The sequence below is a fragment of the Lepidochelys kempii genome, chromosome 1 (genome assembly GCF_965140265.1).
Source record: "Lepidochelys kempii isolate rLepKem1 chromosome 1, rLepKem1.hap2, whole genome shotgun sequence".
Classification (NCBI taxonomy): Eukaryota; Metazoa; Chordata; order Testudines; family Cheloniidae; genus Lepidochelys; species Lepidochelys kempii.
The window spans coordinates 265,473,711-265,495,434 of record NC_133256.1 but is presented as its reverse complement, the minus strand read 5'-3'; the positions used below and the strand labels follow the sequence as shown (position 1 = coordinate 265,495,434).

At 41.3% G+C, this 21,724-nt stretch overlaps 1 protein-coding gene across 12 annotated transcripts in view; it reads right to left on the bottom strand.

The window, feature by feature from the left end:
* Nucleotides 1-21,724, bottom strand: part of ANKS1B (ankyrin repeat and sterile alpha motif domain containing 1B) — a 746,995-nt gene that overhangs the window by 271,967 nt on the left and 453,304 nt on the right. For all 12 annotated transcript variants that reach the window (XM_073327431.1, XM_073327436.1, XM_073327427.1 and 9 more), the window contains one exon: nucleotides 667-765. In XM_073327431.1, the coding sequence (XP_073183532.1) occupies nucleotides 667-765 (99 nt within the window). The remainder of the gene's footprint in view (nucleotides 1-666; nucleotides 766-21,724) is intronic.

Here is a 21,724-nt window from a genome sequence, read left to right as displayed (position 1 = left end):
TCTCAATCTGCAATGAACACCATCCTACGCCCTAAGTGCACTGGAAAAATGGGTACAAGTTACAGGATCACACATCTGAAGAGCAGAATTCATATACTCAACAGGACAAACAAATAAAATATAGCAACTGCTGATAGTCTCCAATTCACATATGAAAGATATGTATTGCATCCATAATGGAATATCTTGAGTCTCTAGGGTTACTTAATGGTATTTCCAATCTTACCTCTATATTAAGAAAAATTCCTCTGGGATTTATACAGAAATTTATTTATGGAGGTGATGCAACAATTTATATGCAAAAACCGTCCTAAAATACATCCCTAGCCCCACTTCATTTGTTGTTGGCTTTATGTGCTAACATATTGAAAAACCAAACATTTCTATAATCATTTCTAAAATAATTAGCATCATGAATATGGGACCTGATTGTCCTCTGCTCTGCACTTGTGTAGTCATTTACGTCTGTGCAAAGTGGACGTAAGTCACTACCAATCCAGAATGGTAGTATTTTACACCCACTTTGCATGGTGTAATTGACTAGGAAAAGCACAAGGCAGTGGAGAATTAGGCTCACAATGTCCACATTTCTATATAAAAATGGTATTTAAGAATTAAAAGCTCTTGGTGATACTACTGGTATCCAGATAATAAAAGAAACTGTACCTTTGGAAGGAGCTGGATTGCCTGTAGAATTCTTTGCCTGTGTCCAGAGTTAAGAATTCCTATTTCCAACAGATCCTGATCTTCCATTACATTGCTTCCCTGAAAAAGGAGATATTCAAATCTGAAACAATCCTGAAACAAACCCTTAAACTGTGTTTAAAAGAAAATAACTTTATTTAACATATAGTATGACAAGAATAATAAATTACTGATGATTGCATTGATTTCCAGGTCTATAAAATGTGAAAGGACCTTGAACTCATGGACACTTACTAGTGCGCTGGCCGAACTGCCAATGGAGAAACTACAGTTCCCACTAAAAACAAATCCCATAAGTGAATCTTTCTCCTCTACCCCCTCCTGTCATTTGATTGAGGACAGGGATGTAATTATAAAATTTAACTATATGCATACAGTGCCTCATCTGTTTCTCTTCCCCCTGCCCCATACATGATATCCTTTCTTCCTCAAGTCAGAAAAAACATCACATACAATAAGATCAACACAGTGGAAGCAGGTAGATAGAATTATTTAGTAATATGTTAGTAAAATGCCTTGTAACAAGGTGGCTTGCTGTTGGACTGGAGAGGCTGGGGCAAAGCAAACCCTGATCACAGAATGAGCTCCATCTGAGTCAGGCATTTCTTATAAAGAGCAAAAGGTGATTGCAGCAAGTGGGAAACTCAAGAGGTTGTACTGAGACTTCAGAGAATGTAGGGAAGACCCTGAGACCAGGGAAATTGCTCCAGCTAGGAAGGGTTTGGAATAGCCTGCTAAGTGAGGAGGATTCTGACCAGAACAGGGGAGTTAGAGCTGTACCCAGCTGAAGGAAGGAGGGAAGACCTTTGAGTTTAGTTTTGAACTTAAAGTTAATAAATCAGACTCTAAGTAGGGTTATTGTGCCCGGACTGGAAAAACCACTTGTGGCATTTATTTGGGGATCCAAGAAGGCAAATTGAGGTGAGGGGATGCGTGCAGGCCTACCTGGTGGCCACCACCAGGAGCCAAGAGGCCACTCATCTACATGCCTGAAGAGCACCCTCAACTCCCAAAAGTGAATTAAACTTGGCATACATAGTATACAGATTCCAAGGCTAGAAAGAACCAGTGTGATCATTAGTCTGACCTCCTGTATAACACAGTACATAGAACTGCTGTGACATCCAGGGACCTCAAGGCTGCTGTGACAGCCAGGGACCTCAAGACTCTGATGGAGGGTAAGCTTCCCTTCTGTATGGGACACAAAAGACCCCACTTCAGAAACTGACAAAGATCACTCTGATAACAGTGGAGCAGAACCCATGTGGACAGGAGATAGGTGAGCCAAACCCAGGGGATATTAACAGTGGCTTGCCCGTGGAATGTTCCAGGCTTTCAGGTACTGAAAGTGGCATTGGTACTGTATGCTGTTGTGGAGCTGGTGTAGAAATTACAGTAGCTGGTACCAACTGAAAGCCTTCCTGCACACCAAGAATGCTGGTACCAAAAGGTTAAACAATTCTCTGGCAGCAACATATACCTCCGCAATTTTCTGTACTGGAATTGGGTCATGAGTCTGGCATACAGCAACTTCAGGGGTTGACCTCAACAGACCCTACACAGGTTCCAGAGTCAATGAACCCCCACTTTGTAGCAGAGCAATTCTCTGGGGGAAAACTTCGCCTCAGAGTCCCTCCCAGAAACCTTGCCTCTAGACGTCCTTTGTACCAAAGGTACCAGGTGCTTAGAAGATTTGTATCTATTCTTTAGTACTGGGGACACCAAATGAGGTGCTGAAGACATCTCAGGAGGTGCACTCAGTATTGATGGTGCCGCACTCAGAGTATGCTCTGAACCAAATTGCTCTGATAGAGGGCAAAGTGCCACCTCCATAAGGGGACACTTAAGTCTCACTGCTCTATGTTCTTTAGAGCAAGGTTTAAACCCTCTATAAATGTGACACTTGTCACTGATGCGGGACTCCCCCAAACATTTTAGGCAGCTAGAGTGTGGGTCACTGATCGGCATAGGTCTGACACACAACCAGCAGGACTTGAAACCCTGAGAGTGAGGCATGGCTCCGCTCCTAGTCTTGGAACCAAGAATCAAATTTGGTCCAAAAAGCACTTAAAAACTGAAACCTATCACTAACACTGACTATACTCTATATCTAACTAACTACTAAACGACAAAAAGACTATATACAAGTGTGAGGAAAATAAACTTGCGATAGAGGACTGGAACTGCTCCAACAACCATCACTGGCTGTAAGAAGGAACTGAGGGGTATCAAGGCGGCTCTGTCCTTATACTAGCATGCAGAGGTGTGTGGCAACAGAGGGTGCTCAAGCTGCTCCAGTGGGTACTACTTGGAAAAAGCGATCCGACAACTGTGCACAAGACGTGCACACATCTACACTGGAATAGACATATGCAATCACTTGAGGGCAACCTTAACTATTGGTATTGTTATTTGCTCCACCTTTAATGAAAACACCAAAGGCTTTGATGCTGTAGGTTTCTTAAGTCTGTTCTATAGTCCTTAGCAAATTCTTTCAGCTTTGAATTGAAGTAGGAAAGATCTGCGAAGACTGCTTGTAGTGGGCCAGATTTAGATCTCTCTTATTCCAGTTCTACATTAATATAACCTCATTCCCTTTAATGTATTTCCTTGTGATTGACTTTAATAGAACTATGGTGATCTACACCAGCTAAGGATCTGGCCCAGCATGCTTTAAAGCTTTTGTAAGTTAAAGTCTACTCATTTTAAAAATATTTCTTCAGTTAATTTAACAGTTAAGATAAAACACTGCTAATAAACCATCCAAAGATTAAAAACATAAAACTCACTTTACAATAAACTTTCAAACAGTGCACTTTTTCCTTCAGGCCTAATCTGCATCAAACTATCAAGATGGCAATTTCCTGTTTGATAATTATTCTTTTACATTACATTGTAAGACTTGTAAAATTAGTTATTTAAGTAGTTATCAAATATTTTTCATATTATGCTGAGTTTTCCTTCAACAAACACTTTTTGCATGTGAATCAGTATTGGAAGGAAGTACTTGTTTCAAGCAAAGCTGCTAACACATCAATAAAGCAAACACATTACTTACTCATGACTTAGTGTAGTATTTCTATGAACACACTGAATATGCATTATTAGTGATGGATGAACCTCATAAGGCTTGGATATTTACATTAAATCAGCACCTGAGCTGGAAATCTTATGAGAACAGCCTTTCCTATGAGGTTGCTTTTCTGTCTAATCAGGTTTGAAATGCTGATTTTTGGCAGTCCCATGTCTAGCCTCAGATTATGCCTTAATTACACCTGTGCAACCCAATTGTCTTCAGTGGAATTACCCAGGTATAACAGATCAGAATTTGAAGACAAAGGGGAGGTCTTGCATATGAATTCTGGATAGCAATTCTGTACAGAGATTCCAAGGCCAGAAGGGACTATTGTTATTATCTAGCATAACACAGGCCATCAAACTTTCTCCCCAAAATTCCTGAAGCTCAACTTTTAGAAAAGCATCCAATCCTGATTTAAATATGGTCAGTGATGGAGAATCTGGCTTTTCAAAAGGAGAGGTATGAAAAATCATATTAATTCCCGCTTCAAATTCTAAAATAGTTTCTGTAAATAAGTAATAAACAAATGGCATGACAGTGTAGTATAAATATTTTACTTGCATTCATTTGGGATGATCTTGTAACAGGGCACTCACCTCTTAAATGCTCACAGTCCTTTTCTCCCTCTGATGCCCCCTGTAGGCTACCAACTGGCTTTGGTGGGTCTTTAGTGGCTTGACCCCCCAGCAAGTCACAAAGTCTGAATGAACTCATTCACAAAGTCTGAATGAACCCTTATCTCAGGGTTAAGGTTCTTAGGTCCTCTCTCTTCCTGAATACCCAACTAGGTAAAATGCAGCCAAACAAACTCTAGTTATCCTTCAAGTTCCTTTGCCCCTCTGGCCCCAGCCTGCAACTGACCTGCTAAGGCCATGCAGCTTCTTTCATTTAGGCCAGCAGGGCCCTGATTAATTGTTGCTACACTCTCAATAAAAGGCTCAGCAGGTCTAGAACCCAGGCTTACACAGCTGCCAGGCAGCAGATGTCTCCATGCTGCCACTCAATGGCAGCCATAACCAGCTTACTCTCCGTTGCCCATGACCTGGTGTGGAGACAGACTATGGGAAATCCTGTCTCAAGAGGTCTGACAGGCAGCAGCCTCATTGCTCTTGGTTGGCTCCCCACCCTACCTAAACCCAAAGGGCATCCCAGGAAGCGAACAGGCAACAGTGAAGATCTCCCGTAGCTGCCACAACCATTCCTGCTTCCAGACTCCTGGCTTTGACCTCAGCTTGATTTGGACTTCATCTCCTGAGTCAGATCCTGAAATCTGACTCAGACTCTGACCCTTGGTATTGACCCTGGCCTGGAACCTCACTATGAACTCCTCCACTACTCCCAGACTCAGGTTTGCCCCTGCTCTTACCTTTGGTCCCAAATGCCCTTCTTGTGATCCTGATTCTCTAGCCCTGGGAGGACCAGGTCTCTGTGGTTTCCAAAATGGCTGATCTAGAGACTCCTCTCTAGAAAAGTTTGGAGGACGCACCTTCACTGCTCTTTTCCTCTCAGCTTGCTGCTTCTTTGGGCAGGGTGTAGTACAGTGGTTCTCAAACTGTGGGTCAAGACCCCGTTTTATCGGGGTCACCAGGGCTGGCTTAGATTTACTGGGGCCCGAGGCAGAAACCCAAGCCCCACCTCCTAGGGCTGAAGCCTGACAACTTCAGTCCTGGGCAACGGTGCTCAGGTTACAGGTCCCCTGCCTACAGCTGAAGGCATTGGTCTTTGGCTTTGGGCCCCCCACCTGGGGTAGTGGAGTTCTAGCCTTGGCCCTCCCCCACCTAGGGTAGCAGGGCTCAGGCAGGCTCAGGCTTCCATCCCCCCTCCTGGGGTTGTGTAGTGATTTTTGTTGTTAGAAGGGGGTTGTGGTGCAATGAAGTTTGAGAACCCCTGGTGTAGTTAGTAGCTGCCCCCCGCTTCTTTTTAGAACCCAGGAAGAAACACTTGGGAATCCCTTCCTGTGGGGTACCCTCACCTACCTTCCCGGGGAGAGCTGGAAAAAGACCCAAAGGAAATCAGCCTTTGCCACCAGCTAATTAAACAACATACACAAACCTCTTAGGGACACAAAAATCCAATCCTGTTCTTTAAAAAGGTAAATTTTATTAAACTCCAAAAGAAAGGAAATACATTTGGAACTTAGGCTTTTTTCTAGATCTTAAAAGAAACAATTACAAAAATTAAGCATCAAGATCGCTCTCTTGAGGTTCAGCTTAAAGGTTACAAGCAAACAAAAACATCTGGGGTTAGCACAGAGGAGTCCACAATCCAATAAGAAATAAAAGAAATAACCCTAATCGCATCTTTCTAGACATTCCCTAATTTACTTACATATCTGAGGCTTCAGATAAGTAGGTTAGAGGTATGAATTGATGATCTGTGACCATACCTGGCTTAAAGCTGCTTACAGCATTGCTGCTCTGTGTCTCCACTCTCCAGAGAACCGCAACAGACAGACAAAGGGAAGTTTTTTCCCAGTGTTAAAAAGATCAAGCCCTGCCGTTGGCTCTTTTGGTCAGGTACCCACTCCTTTCCTTTTACCTGGGGGCTTGTTACCCTTTTACAGGTAAAGCAAGTAAAGAACAGCTACTAACAGGGATTTTGTAGTTAACTGGCTGGCTTGGTGTCCCCAAAAGGGAGCTATCCACTCATTTATCACACTCCTGTTTGGGAAAAAAAATCTGTGATCGCATGTTGGACTCCTGGGTGATACCATCATTTAAAGACATAAGGTTGAAGTGCCAGCTACCACTGTGTAATCCGTGAGTTGGTATTTTTTATCTTCTGTATCTACTTCAAGGGAGTGTGGTCCATGAATAGTTCAAATGGGGCTCCCAAGAGGTAATCGCATAGTGCCACCACTGCCCAGTGTATGGCCAAGCATTCTCTTTTTATGGTGGAATACTTGGTCTTGCATTGTTGGAGCTTCCTACAGGATTGGATGTTCTGTCCCTTGAAAGTTCTAAGACAGTATTGTTCCAAAGTCTATGGTGTGTAAAATAAAAGGTATTGGACATTGGAGCACCAGGTACGGACACAAAATGTCTTTTTTTAAAAAAATAGTTCAACATTCCTGGGTCCACAATACTGTTTTCGGTACCGACATCTTGATAAGATCTGTCAATGGTGTGGCTAATGTCGCAAAATGGGGAATAAACTGATGATAATCCCTACCAGATAGCCAAGGTCTCCTGGATGCCAAATTTAAATTTCTTCAAGTTTGCCATGACTCCAACCTCCTTCAGTGAATGCAGTACAGACATTGTATGCCCCACATGTGATTGCCAGTCTTCACTGAAGATTACCACATTATCCAGATAGGCAGCTGCAAATTGCCTGGGGTGAAGAAGCACATGGTCCATAAGAAGCTGAAAGGTGGCTGGTGTCCCTTTTAACCCAAAGGGCATGGTTATAAAATGGAACAGCCCTAAAAAGGTGGAAAAAGCTGTTTTTTCCCCAGGAGTCAGCTGAAAAGGGTATTTGCCAATATCCTTTCGTCAAATCCAGTGTTGTAACATACCTTGCTTTTCCATGCTGGTAAACAGTTTGTCAACTTGGGACCTGGGATAAGTGCAAAATTCTGTGGCCACATCCAAGCCCCTGAAATCCACACAGAACTTGGTTGTGCCTTCTGGTTTGGGCACAAGTACCACTTGATTGCTAATCTCGCAGTACCAGACTGCTGCTCGATATTCCAGAGTCAGGACCCTTAGAATCCTTGGGCTTGCTGGTGCTCACAGTATCTGAGGAACCTGCAGCTTTGTGAGTACACAGTGGAAGATCGGGAGGTGCCAAAATGGTCATCTGAACTGGAGACTGTCTCTTTAAGAAGATTCTCTCCCTAGAGAACTTGAAGCTTACCTCCGAGAGTCCTTTTGAGAAGATTTCAGAGATTTCTTCTTTGAAGCTCTAGGGGAGTGCTGCACTGAGGAAGCTGAGGCAATTGACTTGCTCAGAGACTGTTGTATGGGGTGGGTCCCACGGCTGGGGTGCGTCTCATGGCTGGGGTCAGAAGCCGGTCAGCACAAACTCTCAGTCATCAGTAGACAAAGCTTAAATTTCCAGTTCTTTCTGACTCTCGATTTTAATGCCAGGCAGAAGTTACACTTTTGGGAAACATGTGACTCCACAAGGCAACGGACACATTGGGAGTGTCAATCATTCACCAGTGTTACCTTCTGGCATGAAAGGCAGTGCTTAAAATCAGAACTGGGCATGCCCTCACAGTGTTTAAGTTCCTCTGAGGGGGAAAAGGGACACAAAAGGACAACAGTCCTTATGCTAAACTAGTATGTCTCTCTCAGTATATATATATATATTGTGACGGGGCAAGGCCAGATGGCTATAGAAAAGTAGTGGGAGATAGATATATTAGCTCCAGGCTAAACAAATCCTTGGTACCAGGATAAGTGAAATGGCAGGTGCCCAAGGTCAGTTAAGATGCCTGGGGCCAATTAAGAACTTTCCAGAAGGCAGGGAGAATGCTAGGTTGATTGGGACACCTGAAGCCAATCAGGGGCTGGCTGAAACTGGTTAAAAGCCTCCCAGTTAGTCAGGTGGGTATGCATGTCAGGAGCTGTGGGAGGAAGTTGCGCTGTTGGAGAGGCTGAGTAGTACACACCATATCAGGCACAAGGAAGGAAGCCCTGAGGTAAGGGTGGAGTGGAGCTTGAGGAAGTGAGGGCTGCTGTGGGGGAAGTAGCCTAGGGAATTGTACATGTCATGTTTCTAAAAGGTCAGCTACCATAGCTGATACTATTAGGGTCCCTGGGCTGGAGCCCAGAGTAGAGGGTGGGCCCGGGCTCCCCCCCCCACCTTTGTCCCCTGATTAATCACTGAGACTGGGAGACAACAGAGACTGTGCAAGGAAGGATAACTTCTCCTCACCTCCCTCGCTGGCTTATGATGAAAATGGCTCAGTGCACTGTGACCCTTGTCTCTAGAGAAAGAAGGGTTATGTGGAGGGTCACAGTGAGCCTCTGAGGCTAGCGAAATCCGCCAGGAAATGCGGGACCCATGGAGGCAAGGACAGAGCTCTGTCACTATATATATATATATATATATATATATATATATATATATATATATATATATATATATATATATATATATATATATATATACACATATATATAAAAAATGGAAAAATAACACTACGTACTAACTGACTAGTAGATAAGAGAAAAAATACAGTTGAAGTAAGCTCAACTTGGACACTTTTGAGGCTCCGTCTCAGGCTGAGGCAATTGAGAAGGAACTGAGTGTGTTTTGCCTGCACAGTTCTCTATAGCCACGCTGCTGAGCACTGGGCTGCATGGGGCATAGGTGCAAGCTGAATGGACACTGCTACCTAAAATCTCTCATCTGAGGCACAAGGCGTGTATGCGCACTGAGAGTGGAGTACCCATAGGGACATTATTTGAAGAACAACTAGTTGTTCATGCATCTGTACCAGGTATTGGACTTCATTTTGGTCTTGGGAAGGCTGCTTCTCCCATGTCCCCTTGAACAGGTGCAGGATTCCCTGGGGTTTTCCACCATAAAGTAAATCAAAAGGAGAAAAACCTGTTGATGCCTGCAGCACCTCTCATACCAGTATGTCAGGACTTGGACCCAATTGTAAGGGTTCTCTATAGATACAATTTTTTTAACATGTTTTTCACGGTTCGATTAAACCTTTCTGGAGGTCTAGAGGGCTTTAACATTTAGGAGTGCTCATGTTTCCCTTCATAATCAGGACATAAAGTTCATCCTTTGATCTGTGAGGATCTCAGTGGGTGTGCCTACCCAAACGAAAAGCTGTAGCAGTTTCCTCACTACAGAATGTGCCATTACTGAGCACACAGGGACCGCTTCTGGGTATTGTGTGTCACAGTTCACCATGACCAATATATTGTCCCCATGCAGCTATTTTCTAGGGGACCCACAATATCAATCCCTATCCTTTCAAAGGGCATATCTATTAAAGGTATGGGTTTTTGGTTTGTAGTCACTGACCTTCAGTTGCAACTAACCTGTAGGATAGGAGTGGACAACTCTATGTACATATGTCACCTTCACACTGTTGTCATATTGAAAGGTGTTAGGTTTGAGCAAGGCCTCTTGAATCAATGTGAGGGAACACTTTGAGTCCACAATCTGGACAGTGCCCTCCCCCCCGATTTCAACTTGGGCTACATATGCCTTATGGCACAGATCAAAATTGAGATCCAAGCTGTTGCACAGTTCTGTAATCCCACAATCTAGGAAATCATACTCCACGACATGACATGACTGACTGAAGTGCCCCGGCTTCCCACAGTGAAAACATACCACCAGGTTGTTGGTAGGGTCTGCCTAACCTCTTCTCTTTGGTATTTCTGGTGTGCTGCTGCATGATAGGAGGGTAGGTGCCAACCATGATGGAACCTCCAGTAACCAGCCTAGGTCCAGAGGGGCTCCTCTCCTGGCATTTTCCTACCCAGCCCTTTTAGTTTCACCCTCATCTCAGCATTAAGGTTCTTAGATCCTCCCTCTCCCTACAAACCCAGCTATACAAAATGCAGCCAGAAAACAAACTCTGTCTATCCTTCAAGTTCCTTTGGCAAGAGAGGCATACCATTCCATGTCACTCTGCTTGCAGCCAGGAACTGAACTGCTAAGGTCAGGGCAGCAGGGCCCTGACTGGCTGTTGCTAGGCCCTCTATCCCTTGGAGGACCAGGTCTCTCTTGTTTCAAAAATAGCCACTCTGGAGAGTCCTCTAGGCAAGCTTGGAGGACTTTCGTTCTCTGCTCTTTTCCTCTGCGGGTGGGGTGTAGTAGGACTGTGGGCCCGTAACAAGGAGCTGCAAAGGCTGAATATACCCCATCACATACCCATATATATCAATTATGACATTCTCTACCCATGGTTAATATAGCCATTCCAAATATGGCTTTATTCCAGGGATGATATATATGGATATAATATATGCATATGCCCTATAAAGAGAAATTTACTTTGAATAGGTCAGTAGAGTTGCAATAGAGCACCATCTCTGTCAGTAATGGCACAAAAACTTATGCACAAAACAGCTCAAAGATACTCTAATATCCACACTAAGCAAAAGATTTCTAGGTTTGTAGACAGTCTTTATTCACTTTAAACACAAAATAAAAAGGTTCAAGATTCCTTTTAAACAATATGCCCACTATGAAATTGCAGAAATACTAACTATGGTATGTAGCCTATTGCTGAAAACAGACTCTGTACTGGAAGATAGCTAATGTAATACCTATTTTTAAAAAAGGCTCTAGAGGTGATCCTGGCAATTACAGGATGGTAAACCTAATTTCAGTACCAGGCAATTGGTTGAAACTATAGTAAAGAAAAAAATTATCAGATACATACATAAAAAGGATATGTTGGGGAACAGCCAACACAGCTTTTGTAAAGGGAAATCATACCTCACCAGTTTATTACAATGCTCTGAGGGCGCCAACAAACATGTGGACAAAGGTAATCCAGTTGCTATAATGTACTTGGACTTTCAGAAAGCCATTGATGAGGTCTCTCACCAAAAGTTCTTAAACAAACTAAGCTATTATGGTATAAGAGGGAAGGACCTTCCATGGATCAGTAACTGGTTAAAAAATAGGAAACAAAGGGTAAGAATAAATGGTCAGTTTTCACAATGGAAAGAGGTAAATAGCAGGATCCCCCAAGGATCTGTACTGGGACTTGTGCTGTTCAATATACTCATAAATGATCTGAAAAAGGGGACAAACAACTAGATGGCAAAATTTGCAGAATATATTAAATTACTCATGATAATTAAGTCCAAAGCTGACTGAGAAGAGTTGCAAAGGGATCTCACTAAATTGGGTGACTGGGCAAGCAAATGATACATGAAATATAATGCTGATAGGGCAAAGTAATACACAATGGAAAACATAATACCAACTACACATACAAAATTATGGGGGTCTCAATTAGCTGTTGCCACTCAAGACAGAGTCATCGTGGTTAGTACCCTGAAAATATCCATTCAATGTGCAGCAGCAGTCTAAAAAGGAAACAGAACTTTAGGAACCATTAGGAAAGGGATGGAAAATAGGACAGAAAATATCATAATGCCACTATATAAATCCATGGTATGCTCACACCTTGAATACAGTGTGTACTTCTGGTCTTCTCATCTCAAAAAAAGATATATTAGTATTGGAAAATGTGCAGAGAAGGGCAACAAAAATGATTAGGAGCATAGAACAGCTTGTATATAAGGAAAAATTAAAAAGACTGGGACTCTTTAGATTAGAAAAGAGATGACGACTAAAGGATTGGGATATTGGGATATTTTAGAGGTCTATAAAATCATAAATGGTGTGGAGAAAAAATGAATAAGGAAGTGTTATTTACGGCTTCATGAAACACATGAACCAGGGGTCACCCAATTAAATTAACAGGAAGCCGGAAGTACTTCACACAATGCACAGTAAACCTGTGGAACTCGTTTCCAGGAGATGTTGTGAAGGCCAAAACAAAACTGGGTTAAAAAAAGAATTATATAAATTGATGGATGATAGTGATTGGGTGGATGGGTGTAGATCACCTGCAGAAGCTTTTTGGTCTTACTCTTGTTCTATCTTTGTTAACTGAGTTCCATCTGATATAAGTCTATAAAAATGTCCTCAGTGCTATTACAAGCCTAGAAAGAAATCTTGAGGCAACGATAAATGCACACGCGTCACGTTGTGAAATGTATGTAAAATGTGGATGGAGGAAAAATGGATTTAATATGCTAAGCAATAACCATTTGATTATGATTAAGGCATTTTAACATTTGTGGTCCTAAATTAGATTAAATTAATTAATAAAGACACCAGATTTTTTCAAAAAAAATTCCTCCATGCTGTCACTACTGGGAAGGTTAAGGTTTTTCAAGTGACTTAAATGTACAATTCTATAACTCAATACGTTTGGATTTCTTTTAAGTGTAATCTTAACTTGGACTTTCCTGGTTTTGTAATTTTTTGTCTTGGGAATAATTACAACATATCTGTAATTCTTGTACCCTTAAGTTACCAATACTGATACATACTCTCTACCTTAACTTCAATTTACTGTAGTTTTCTGTCTTGGAATTTCCTATTTCTTAAAAATTCATACATGAACACTAAACAAGAAACCTGAAGAGCATGTTACCAGGCAATATTTTTAACAGTTTAAAGAAATGTAGTACCAACATTCGCTTTTTAAAAAAAATATTTTTCATGGCATTTTCACCTGTATACAATGCCGTGCAAAGCAGCCAGTGTGCACTGACTAATTAAACTGTTTTTCTAGGTGTTTTTCACTAGTAGAACAAATCCAAGCAACCTATGTTTACTAATAAATCCGGCCCTACAATTGCAGATAATTTATTGTTTGAGAAGGCTATGTTGGTGAGGTCAGCATTATGTGAAAGGGAGGATGAGAGGAGTCAAGTAGCTCCTGAGTCCCAATCTGTCTGCACTTTAAGGGTTTCCCCCACAAAGTTGTTTCACAGGAGCTGAGGCAGCAATGCCATCAGGAGCCTTTCAAGGACAGATGCCCAAACTATCATCAACCAGAAACCTTCAAACGGAAGTGACAGTTGGACCAAGTAATCAACCAGTGAGAACTGTTGACACTTCTTCCTCATTACAAACAACAGAATTGTTCTATGTAGATTATCTATAAAGAAATGATTAATTATTTTTGATGTCACAGTGACTCACTTAAGAATTACCTGAACTGTTGATCTAAACCTACATGTAATCTATATAATCACAATAATTAGCTATAACAATTATTAATGATTTAGTTTAATTACAGCCTAATTTCTTCAAATGTAGATTATGCACAAGATTTCAATTAATTTTAACTAATTTTGAAGAGTCTGTATTATTACATAATTAAGGTAATTGGAGACAAAGGAAAAGATGTTGAATTAAATGCTAAATTCCTTAAAGGACCCATTTTAAAATAATTTTAAGTTAAACTAATTAACATGTACATTCTCAGAAAAAATATTTTTTAGTTCAGAAGTAAGTGCTGTAAGTTTGGGTAGAAAACGCTGTATTTTTCACACATAAAGATGTTGAATCCCTGCTTTAAGTGAAAAATGGAATTCAACTATAAAGATGAGACTAGTATGTCTGTAATAAACTTAAACCACCCGTCACTTCTAGAAAAGTCCCACAGTACTACTCACGCACACATCTTAAGATAACTGCATTTTATTTTTATCAAACTTGTCCTTCCTGGCCTTGCTATAATTTGTCATCCTCAGTTGTATCAGATCTAAAACGTTGATCCTGATAACTCACTGTGATACACAGAGATGCAGCAGTCCATTTGTGATGATTACAATACAAGATCAAGGACTTAAATGGTAAACTCTTTGGGGGCATGGACTATATCTTATTAAAAGTGGCTAGCTCAAATTTGAGTTCCATAGTATAATATTAAAAATAATAAGCATCAGTAAGGAATTTAGTACCTGAACTGATTTTTTTTCTTTTATGTTTACATCTTTTAAAAACAATCTGATAAATTAACTCTGAAAATGAGAATTATTAGAAACAAAAGTGTGCTTTTGCAGTATAGTTGATTTAGCATGTTTAATTACGTTTCCTGGACATTTTGCTATGCCTATAGTAATCTGTAACATTGACATTAAAGAAATAAACAGAAATTAAAGACAATTACATTTGCAAGCACAACAGAGCAGCCACAAAACAACTGAGAATTGTGGTCTCTTATTTACTTGAAAGTCAATGGGAAAAATGTTGAGTTTGGCTTAGGAGCCAGCACAATTTTGGCTAAGTCTCATTTTCAGAAGGGACTCAGGCTCCTAAATCAGTTTGGTGCTGCAAAGCTGAGCACGAGCAACACCTAAATACCTTTAAAAATCGGGGCCTTTGCTCCTAAAGGCAGACACAACACATAGTATGATTGAATGAGCTGCCATCTAATATTGCACACTCCTGAGATTTCTGTTATACAATCTGGTGTGATTTACTTTCAAGGTGTGTGCAGAAATTTTACGTTCCATGTTCCTGAAACCCAAGGGGTAATTGGAGATAATCTCTATTTCCTCCATACTCTTTCTAAAAATATAAGAACATTTGATTAAGGGTTGACAATTTTCTTTTCTTTATTTACTTGTTATTGTAATTCATTTCACATAGGAACTGGGCTGTGTTTTTCTTATTCTTTCCAATTCAGCTGCTGAGTAGCTCATTTTGCTGGCCCACTCTAGTTACCGTGGCAACAACAAGGTTGCTGTAATATGATCCTGTCAAGGTTCCTTCCCCACTCTGAACTCTAGGGTACAGATGTGGGGACCTGCATGAAAACCCCCAAAGCTCATTTTTACCAGCTTAGGTTAAAACTTCCCCAAGGAACAAACTATTTTACCTTTTGCCCTTGGACTTTTTTGCTGCCACCACCAAGCGTCTAACAGGGAAAGAGCTCGCTTGGAAATGTCTTTCCCCCCAAAATCCTCCCAAACCGTACACCCCGTATCCTGGGGAAGGCTTGATAAAAATCCTCACCAATTTGCATAGGTCAACACAGACCCAAACCCTTGGATCTCAAGAACAATGAAAAAAGCAATCAGGTTCTTAAAAGAATAATTTTAATAGAAGAAAAAGTAAAAGAATCACCTCTGTAAAATCAGGATGGTAAATACCTTACAGGGTAATCAGATTCAAAACCTAGAGAATCCCTCTAGGCAAAACCTTAAGTTACAAAAAGACACAAAAACAGGAATATACATTCCATTCATCACAGCTTGTTTTCTCAGCCATTTAAAGAAAACAGAATCTAATGCATATCTAGCTAGATTACTTACTAAATTCTAAGACTCCATTTCTTTCTGTTCCCGGCAAAAGCATCACACAGACAGAGAGAGCCTTTGTTTCTTCCCCGCTCCAGCTTTAAAAGTATCTTGTCTCCTCATTGGTCATTTTGGTCAGATGCCAGCGAGGTTATCCTAGCTTCTTAACCCTTTACAGATGAAAGGGTTTTTCCTCTGGCCAGGAGGGATTTAAAGGTGTTTACCCTTCCCTTTATATTTATGATCCCAGGAGCTTTATGTCGATATACGGTGCTATTGTTCTCCGATAATATTTTTGAGACTATCTTTCCACATTCTGATAAAACAAGACTAATTAGCATTTGGCTGGTGCATGGGCCACATCACTGTACTAGGAGCCATTGGAGGAGGAGACACCAGGAAGGTAGATACATGCCTTGTAGAATGTACTGAGATCTGCCCAGTTGGCCTTCTCTCTGTATTAGGTTTGATCCTTACTTCTCAGATCTTGATCCAGCAAAGTGCATAATATATGGTCAGCTTTAAGCACATGAGTTGTTCCATTGATATCAGTAAACATAGGTGCTGGAACTAGAGGTGCTGGGGGTGCAGCAGCACCCCCTGACTTGAAGTGGTTTCCATCATGTACAGGGTTTACAGTTTGGGTCAATGGCTGTCAGCACCCCCACTACACAAATTGCTCTAAAACCCGTCAGTAAAGTTAAACTTGTTTTATCTAACAGCTTTGTGGAACTGGGACTTGAGTGCTAAATGCATTGCAGCACTGAGCCCATAATCATTAGGGACATAGTTACTGCTCAGCTCTGCTGGTTATCTGGGGCTCAGTTGGCCTCCAGTGCTCAGAGGGAACTTGCAGCTATCGCACCCCTTCAGGCTTGCAACATTGTCTCCTGTTCTGCTAGGCCTGCTCTTTGCCCTGGCATAGGATGGCTGGGCCATGGCTCAGCCTCCTTCCCATCTTCTTTGGGATGATGTACATCCAAGGGTTAAAAGAAGGAGCAGTTCCCTCTGGAAATGTTTTGAGGCAGGCCGATGCTTACTGTATGCAGGGAACAGGGGAAGCTCCTCCCTCCAATTCACTGATCTATCACTATCTGGCCCATACCAAATACTGAAAGAATTGGAAGCAAATTACATATACTTGCTTAACGAGTCCTGGAATGGGATACACCAATCAGAGAACTACTTTATTTAAAAATGAAAGGTTAGATTTTGGAAAACAATTTTGTGGCAAGGGCTAGGTGAGGGGTGAATTCTGCAGCAAATTCCTCTACAAATTGGACCCTGATTATAGTATTACTGTTTCACTGGGACATTGTTTTTAATAAAATTTCAAGTGGCATGCATAGCATCACCTACAGCAAACTAAATCACAAGCTGTAAAGTTGATTCCATGCAGTATATTAACTATTACACGCATCAAAACAGATTTTTCATAGTCTTTTAATTATCTAGCCCAGCAGCAATAAAACTTTTGACTTTCAAAGGTGAGAAGGAATACCTGATTAGGCTCCTGGCCATGCCTCATGCCCATTATACTAAACTCTTTCCTCCCTTCCAATTCCCTCACCCCACTCCCACATCTACTTCTCTTCCTACAGCACTTAGTTTTTCCCAATCCAAATCATGCTTCCACACCTGGTTCAGTTAGTCTAACCCCTCATTCTGTCCACATTTCCCCCTTCATTCACAACCGCACAGTATTCAATTTTTCACCCCTTTACACATATTTCCTGTATCTTAGATATACCATGAAAACAGCAGTCACTACTAATACCTCAGTCATTTGCAATACAAGTGGGGCCCTCCTCCCCTATGCGAGCAGCTCAGGCACTTGGAAGTTTGAGAAATTAACTACCTGACATGACTTTTTATGCTGCTGTGCAAATTACATACATGTGTCATGACTGACTTAGTCCTTCACTGCTGGTGAATAAAAGAAAAGTTCCCTCCAATTCAAGAATTCTATTCTCAGTAATTTCTCATCCCCTAAAAGGCATTTATCACTTTCTCTCATGTTTCATACCTTACATAACCTGGAGATATCCTACATCCTCACAGCCCGTCTATTCTTCCCTAAAGGCTTGCCATTATAATGGAGATTTGAAGAGGAAAATCCAAGAGGTAATATACAATTTTGTGCCCTCATGTTAGTGAAGAAAATCTTGAAAACATGAATCACACGTATCTACTGAAGTGTTGTCTGGAGACAGCAGACAGACTGAGAAGTGTGTTCACTGTTAACATCAACATACTGTTAACATATAAACCTAACAATGAGAGAGACAAGGTGAATGAGGTAATATATTTTACTGGACTAACTTCTGCTGGTGAGAGCAACAAGCTTTCAAGCTTACACAGAGCTTTTCTTCAGGTCTAGGAAAGGTACTCAGAGTGTCACAGCTAAATACAAGGTGGATCAGATTGTTTAGCATGAGGAGTTAGCATGTTGTAAGACAGTGGCGCTGAACCTTTCCAGACAACTGTACCCCTTTCAGGAGTCTGATTTGTGTTGCATACCCTCAAGTTTTACCTCACTTAAACACTACTTGCTTACAAAATCAGACATAAAAATACAAGTGTCCCAGACACACTATTACTGGAAAATACTTTTTCATTTTTACTGTATAATAATAAAATCAATCAATTGGAATACAAATATTATACTTACACTTCAGTGTATAGTATATAGAGCAGTATACACAAGTCATTGTCTTTATGAAATTTTAGTTTGTACTGACTTCACTATTGCTTTTTATGTAGCCTGTTGTAAAACTAGGTGAATATCTGGATGAGTTGATATACCCCCTGGAAGATCTCTGAGTACCCCTGGTTGAGAACCACTATTGTAAGAGACCATTTGAGGTGAAGTAGGCAGATAACACCTCTGAAGTTGTAGGACAAAGGAGCGTTAGTAGGTGATAGACTGTTGCAATAAGCCATAAACCCAGTGTCTTTACTGAGTCCGTGGTTTTTAATTTCTGACAAAGTTATGAATTTAAGCTCCCAGGATCATCTTTTGAAGGTGTGGTGTTGTGCCGGTTTCCTTTGAGGATGAAGAATGAGAGGTCAGAGCGCTTTTTGAAGTGTTCGTCCATGGGTAACATGGCAGTTTTGTCTTTTATCTTTTTTATGTGTGAGTTCATTTGAGAGTGTAGTGATTGTCTTATGTAACCCACGTAGTTGTTGTTGGGGCATTTAGTGCACTGGATGAGGTACACCCCATGTTGTGATAAGCATATATAGGACCCATGGATCTTGAAAGGTGTTTTGTGGGAGGTATTGATCATTGCAGCAGTGAAGCTACATCTCAAGGTTTTGCATCTGTTATTATGGCATTTGTATTTGCACTGAACTTATTCCTCCAAGCTGTTCCTGATGAGATCCTTGTTTTTTCTGGTACTGCCTAACTCACATCTAGATTTTTTGTTGGAGTCAAAATAATAACTTTTGAATTGATACTGTCCAGTCAAAGACTGTTAACACAACTTTAAAGCAGGGGAAGTTGTATATAATAAATGTGATTAACTTCTCTGAGGAGCTGACATGAATAAAAATGGTAAAGATAGTCTGCTTGGATTTCAATAACTCAATACCGTACTGCATGAAAGACTATTAATAAAGGTCTGGAACTTGTGATTTCAACTGAGACATGGGGTTAGATGTTATCAACAGTTATATTTAGCATCAGCTTCAGAAGATACAAAATAAGAGAAATACAATTTATTGTTGTTAAGAGATGGTATCTCACCTGTACACTAACTGGAGTTATATGAGGAACTCTAATAAGTCTCAATGGTAAGAATACATAAATAATTCTTTGCAAAATTCAGGTTCTTTAATTATTTGCTAACTTGTTTGCATTACTTGTTTCTTGAAACTATACTACCATCAAAAGTGGATTAAGTAAAAGACTGGAGGTCAAACTGGCCACTTGTGGTATAAGCAGGTGCAACACTAGTGAAGCCAAATGAATTTACCAGCCGTGAATTTGACTCTGGGGCTTTGCCAGTCAGAAAATCAATTAAAAGAAATGGCAGAGGGAGGATGAATATTAATAAGATTGGATACCCAGATAATTTTGAGTTAAATTAAAGGAAGGTTTGGTAGCACCACCTATTATTAAGATTGCTCCTTCTTCCCATTGTCAGACCTTGTTTACAGGTGCTTATAATATTGCCAAACTTTAACTGTTTGGGCTGACATTTTCTATGCTAGGCATCTGCTTCAGGCTGACCTTTTTGAGGGGAGGAAATTTCAGCCGTCATGATCTAGCCATTGCAGAGAATGAAGTGAGGAAAAAATACATTGTTTTGCCCATTTTAATTCTTGAGATCTTTTCTTTGAAATGCCCTAGCATTGCTGTGTTTTGAAGCAGGAACTAGAAATTTGGCAGGAGTTGACTTTTGTGTCAGGGATATGCCTTTGCTTTTCTTGTGAAAATCTGTGCAAATTTGGCCAAGTTATAAGCCTTTTAAAAAAATCAATTCACAAATGCTCAGTAGAGACCACATGCAGTTTTAAAAACTAAAATCTCTGTAGATTTCATCCTGACTGAGCATGCTCCAGCCTCTCACAATGCCTAGTGTTGACAGGACTTCATATGCGCTGTTCCTTCAGAGTGACTGAGCATGCTTTAGCCCCAGCGAAAAGAAATGAAGACAGTTTACCCTGTAATTGCTTTTCCAGGCCAGGGTGGAGCCAGGCACTGGAACTGAGAGCAGGGATCCCATGTACCACGTGAGCTCTGATCAAGCTAGTGTGCTGCAATTAGAGTTTAGCTGTGGCAGTGCAAATAGTCAAAGGGGCTAGCTGCCCTATGTACATGCCTAGCATCTCAGACGGGTGTATACTCAGGGTAGCTGGCCCTTCCTATCACTTGCACTGCTGTGGCTATCCGGTAGTTTTAGTGCACTTGCTTGATCAGATCTAGAGTGAGTATATGTCCTTGAACTGGGAACTACAGTACACCCCCAATTCAAAGTATAAACATACCCCTGGCCTCAATCTCCGATAGGGGCAATTATGGGGAGACTAGGAGCCAAGGAGAGCAGTGGGATTGATTGGGCAAGGAGACTGGGATTCAGAGCTGGTGAGGGAAATGTGGGTGGTGGAGACTGGGAACCAGTTGAGAAGGAGGGACACTGAGATCAGACAAATTGCTGGGGGAAAGAGGGTTGACTGGGACTGCCTGAATAAGGAGACTGGGAGAGGGAGAGAGAGAGAGAGAGAGAGGAGGAGCCTGAGGAGGGAAAAGGGAGCCAGTGTGAGGTGGAAAAAAGGGGCAGGGTGGAAGCTGGATGGGGGGAGAGAGAGACTGGATGAAGAGCCAGGAAGAGGGGGGACTGGAAATGACTGGGCATTTAGACATGAAATGGGGGCAGAGAGAGAATGGGATACTTGGAATTGGACAAGGAACCAAGAGTGGGAGAGTAAGTGGCTGGGCAAGGAGACTGGGACTTGGAAGAGAAGTCTGAGGAGGGGAGACTAAGACTGGGAAGGAAAGGATAATGAGACTTGGATGGGGAAGCAACAGGACTGCGTTAGGGTTACGTTGGACGGGATGGGACAGAACGGCTCAAGCTTTGGGATAACAGACACAAAGGTCTGTGATTCCTAGAGCACACACCCCTCCAGAGCATGGAATAGAACCCAAGATTCCTGAGTCTCAACCATTCCTCTACTGTCAGCAAATAACTGTGAACCACATTGGCAATGCGTCTCCTCCTCCTTTAGTGCTGGTCCACATGAAAGATGACAACCTACTAATGCTATTCATTATTCTGTTAGCTCAAGTGGTGGAAGTCTGTGTAGTGGATCTAAAGGCTCCAGCCCTGGTTATGAATGCTGTAGGTCGCAATATGATGCCACATGATGAAATATCTGGGGTTTTTTTAGTTTGCTTTTTTAAAAATCTAGTTAATGTCACACAAAAATAAATTAAAAGAGCATTATAAAGATTGCAAAGTCAAGCTTTCAAGTTAGGAAATGCTAGAATTAAGCAAAAACAATGAAGAGTCCTTGTGGCACTTTAGAGAGTAACTAATTTATTTGGGCATAAGCTTCTGTGGGCTAAAAGCCACTTCATCAGATGCATGGGGTGGAACATACAGTAGGGAGG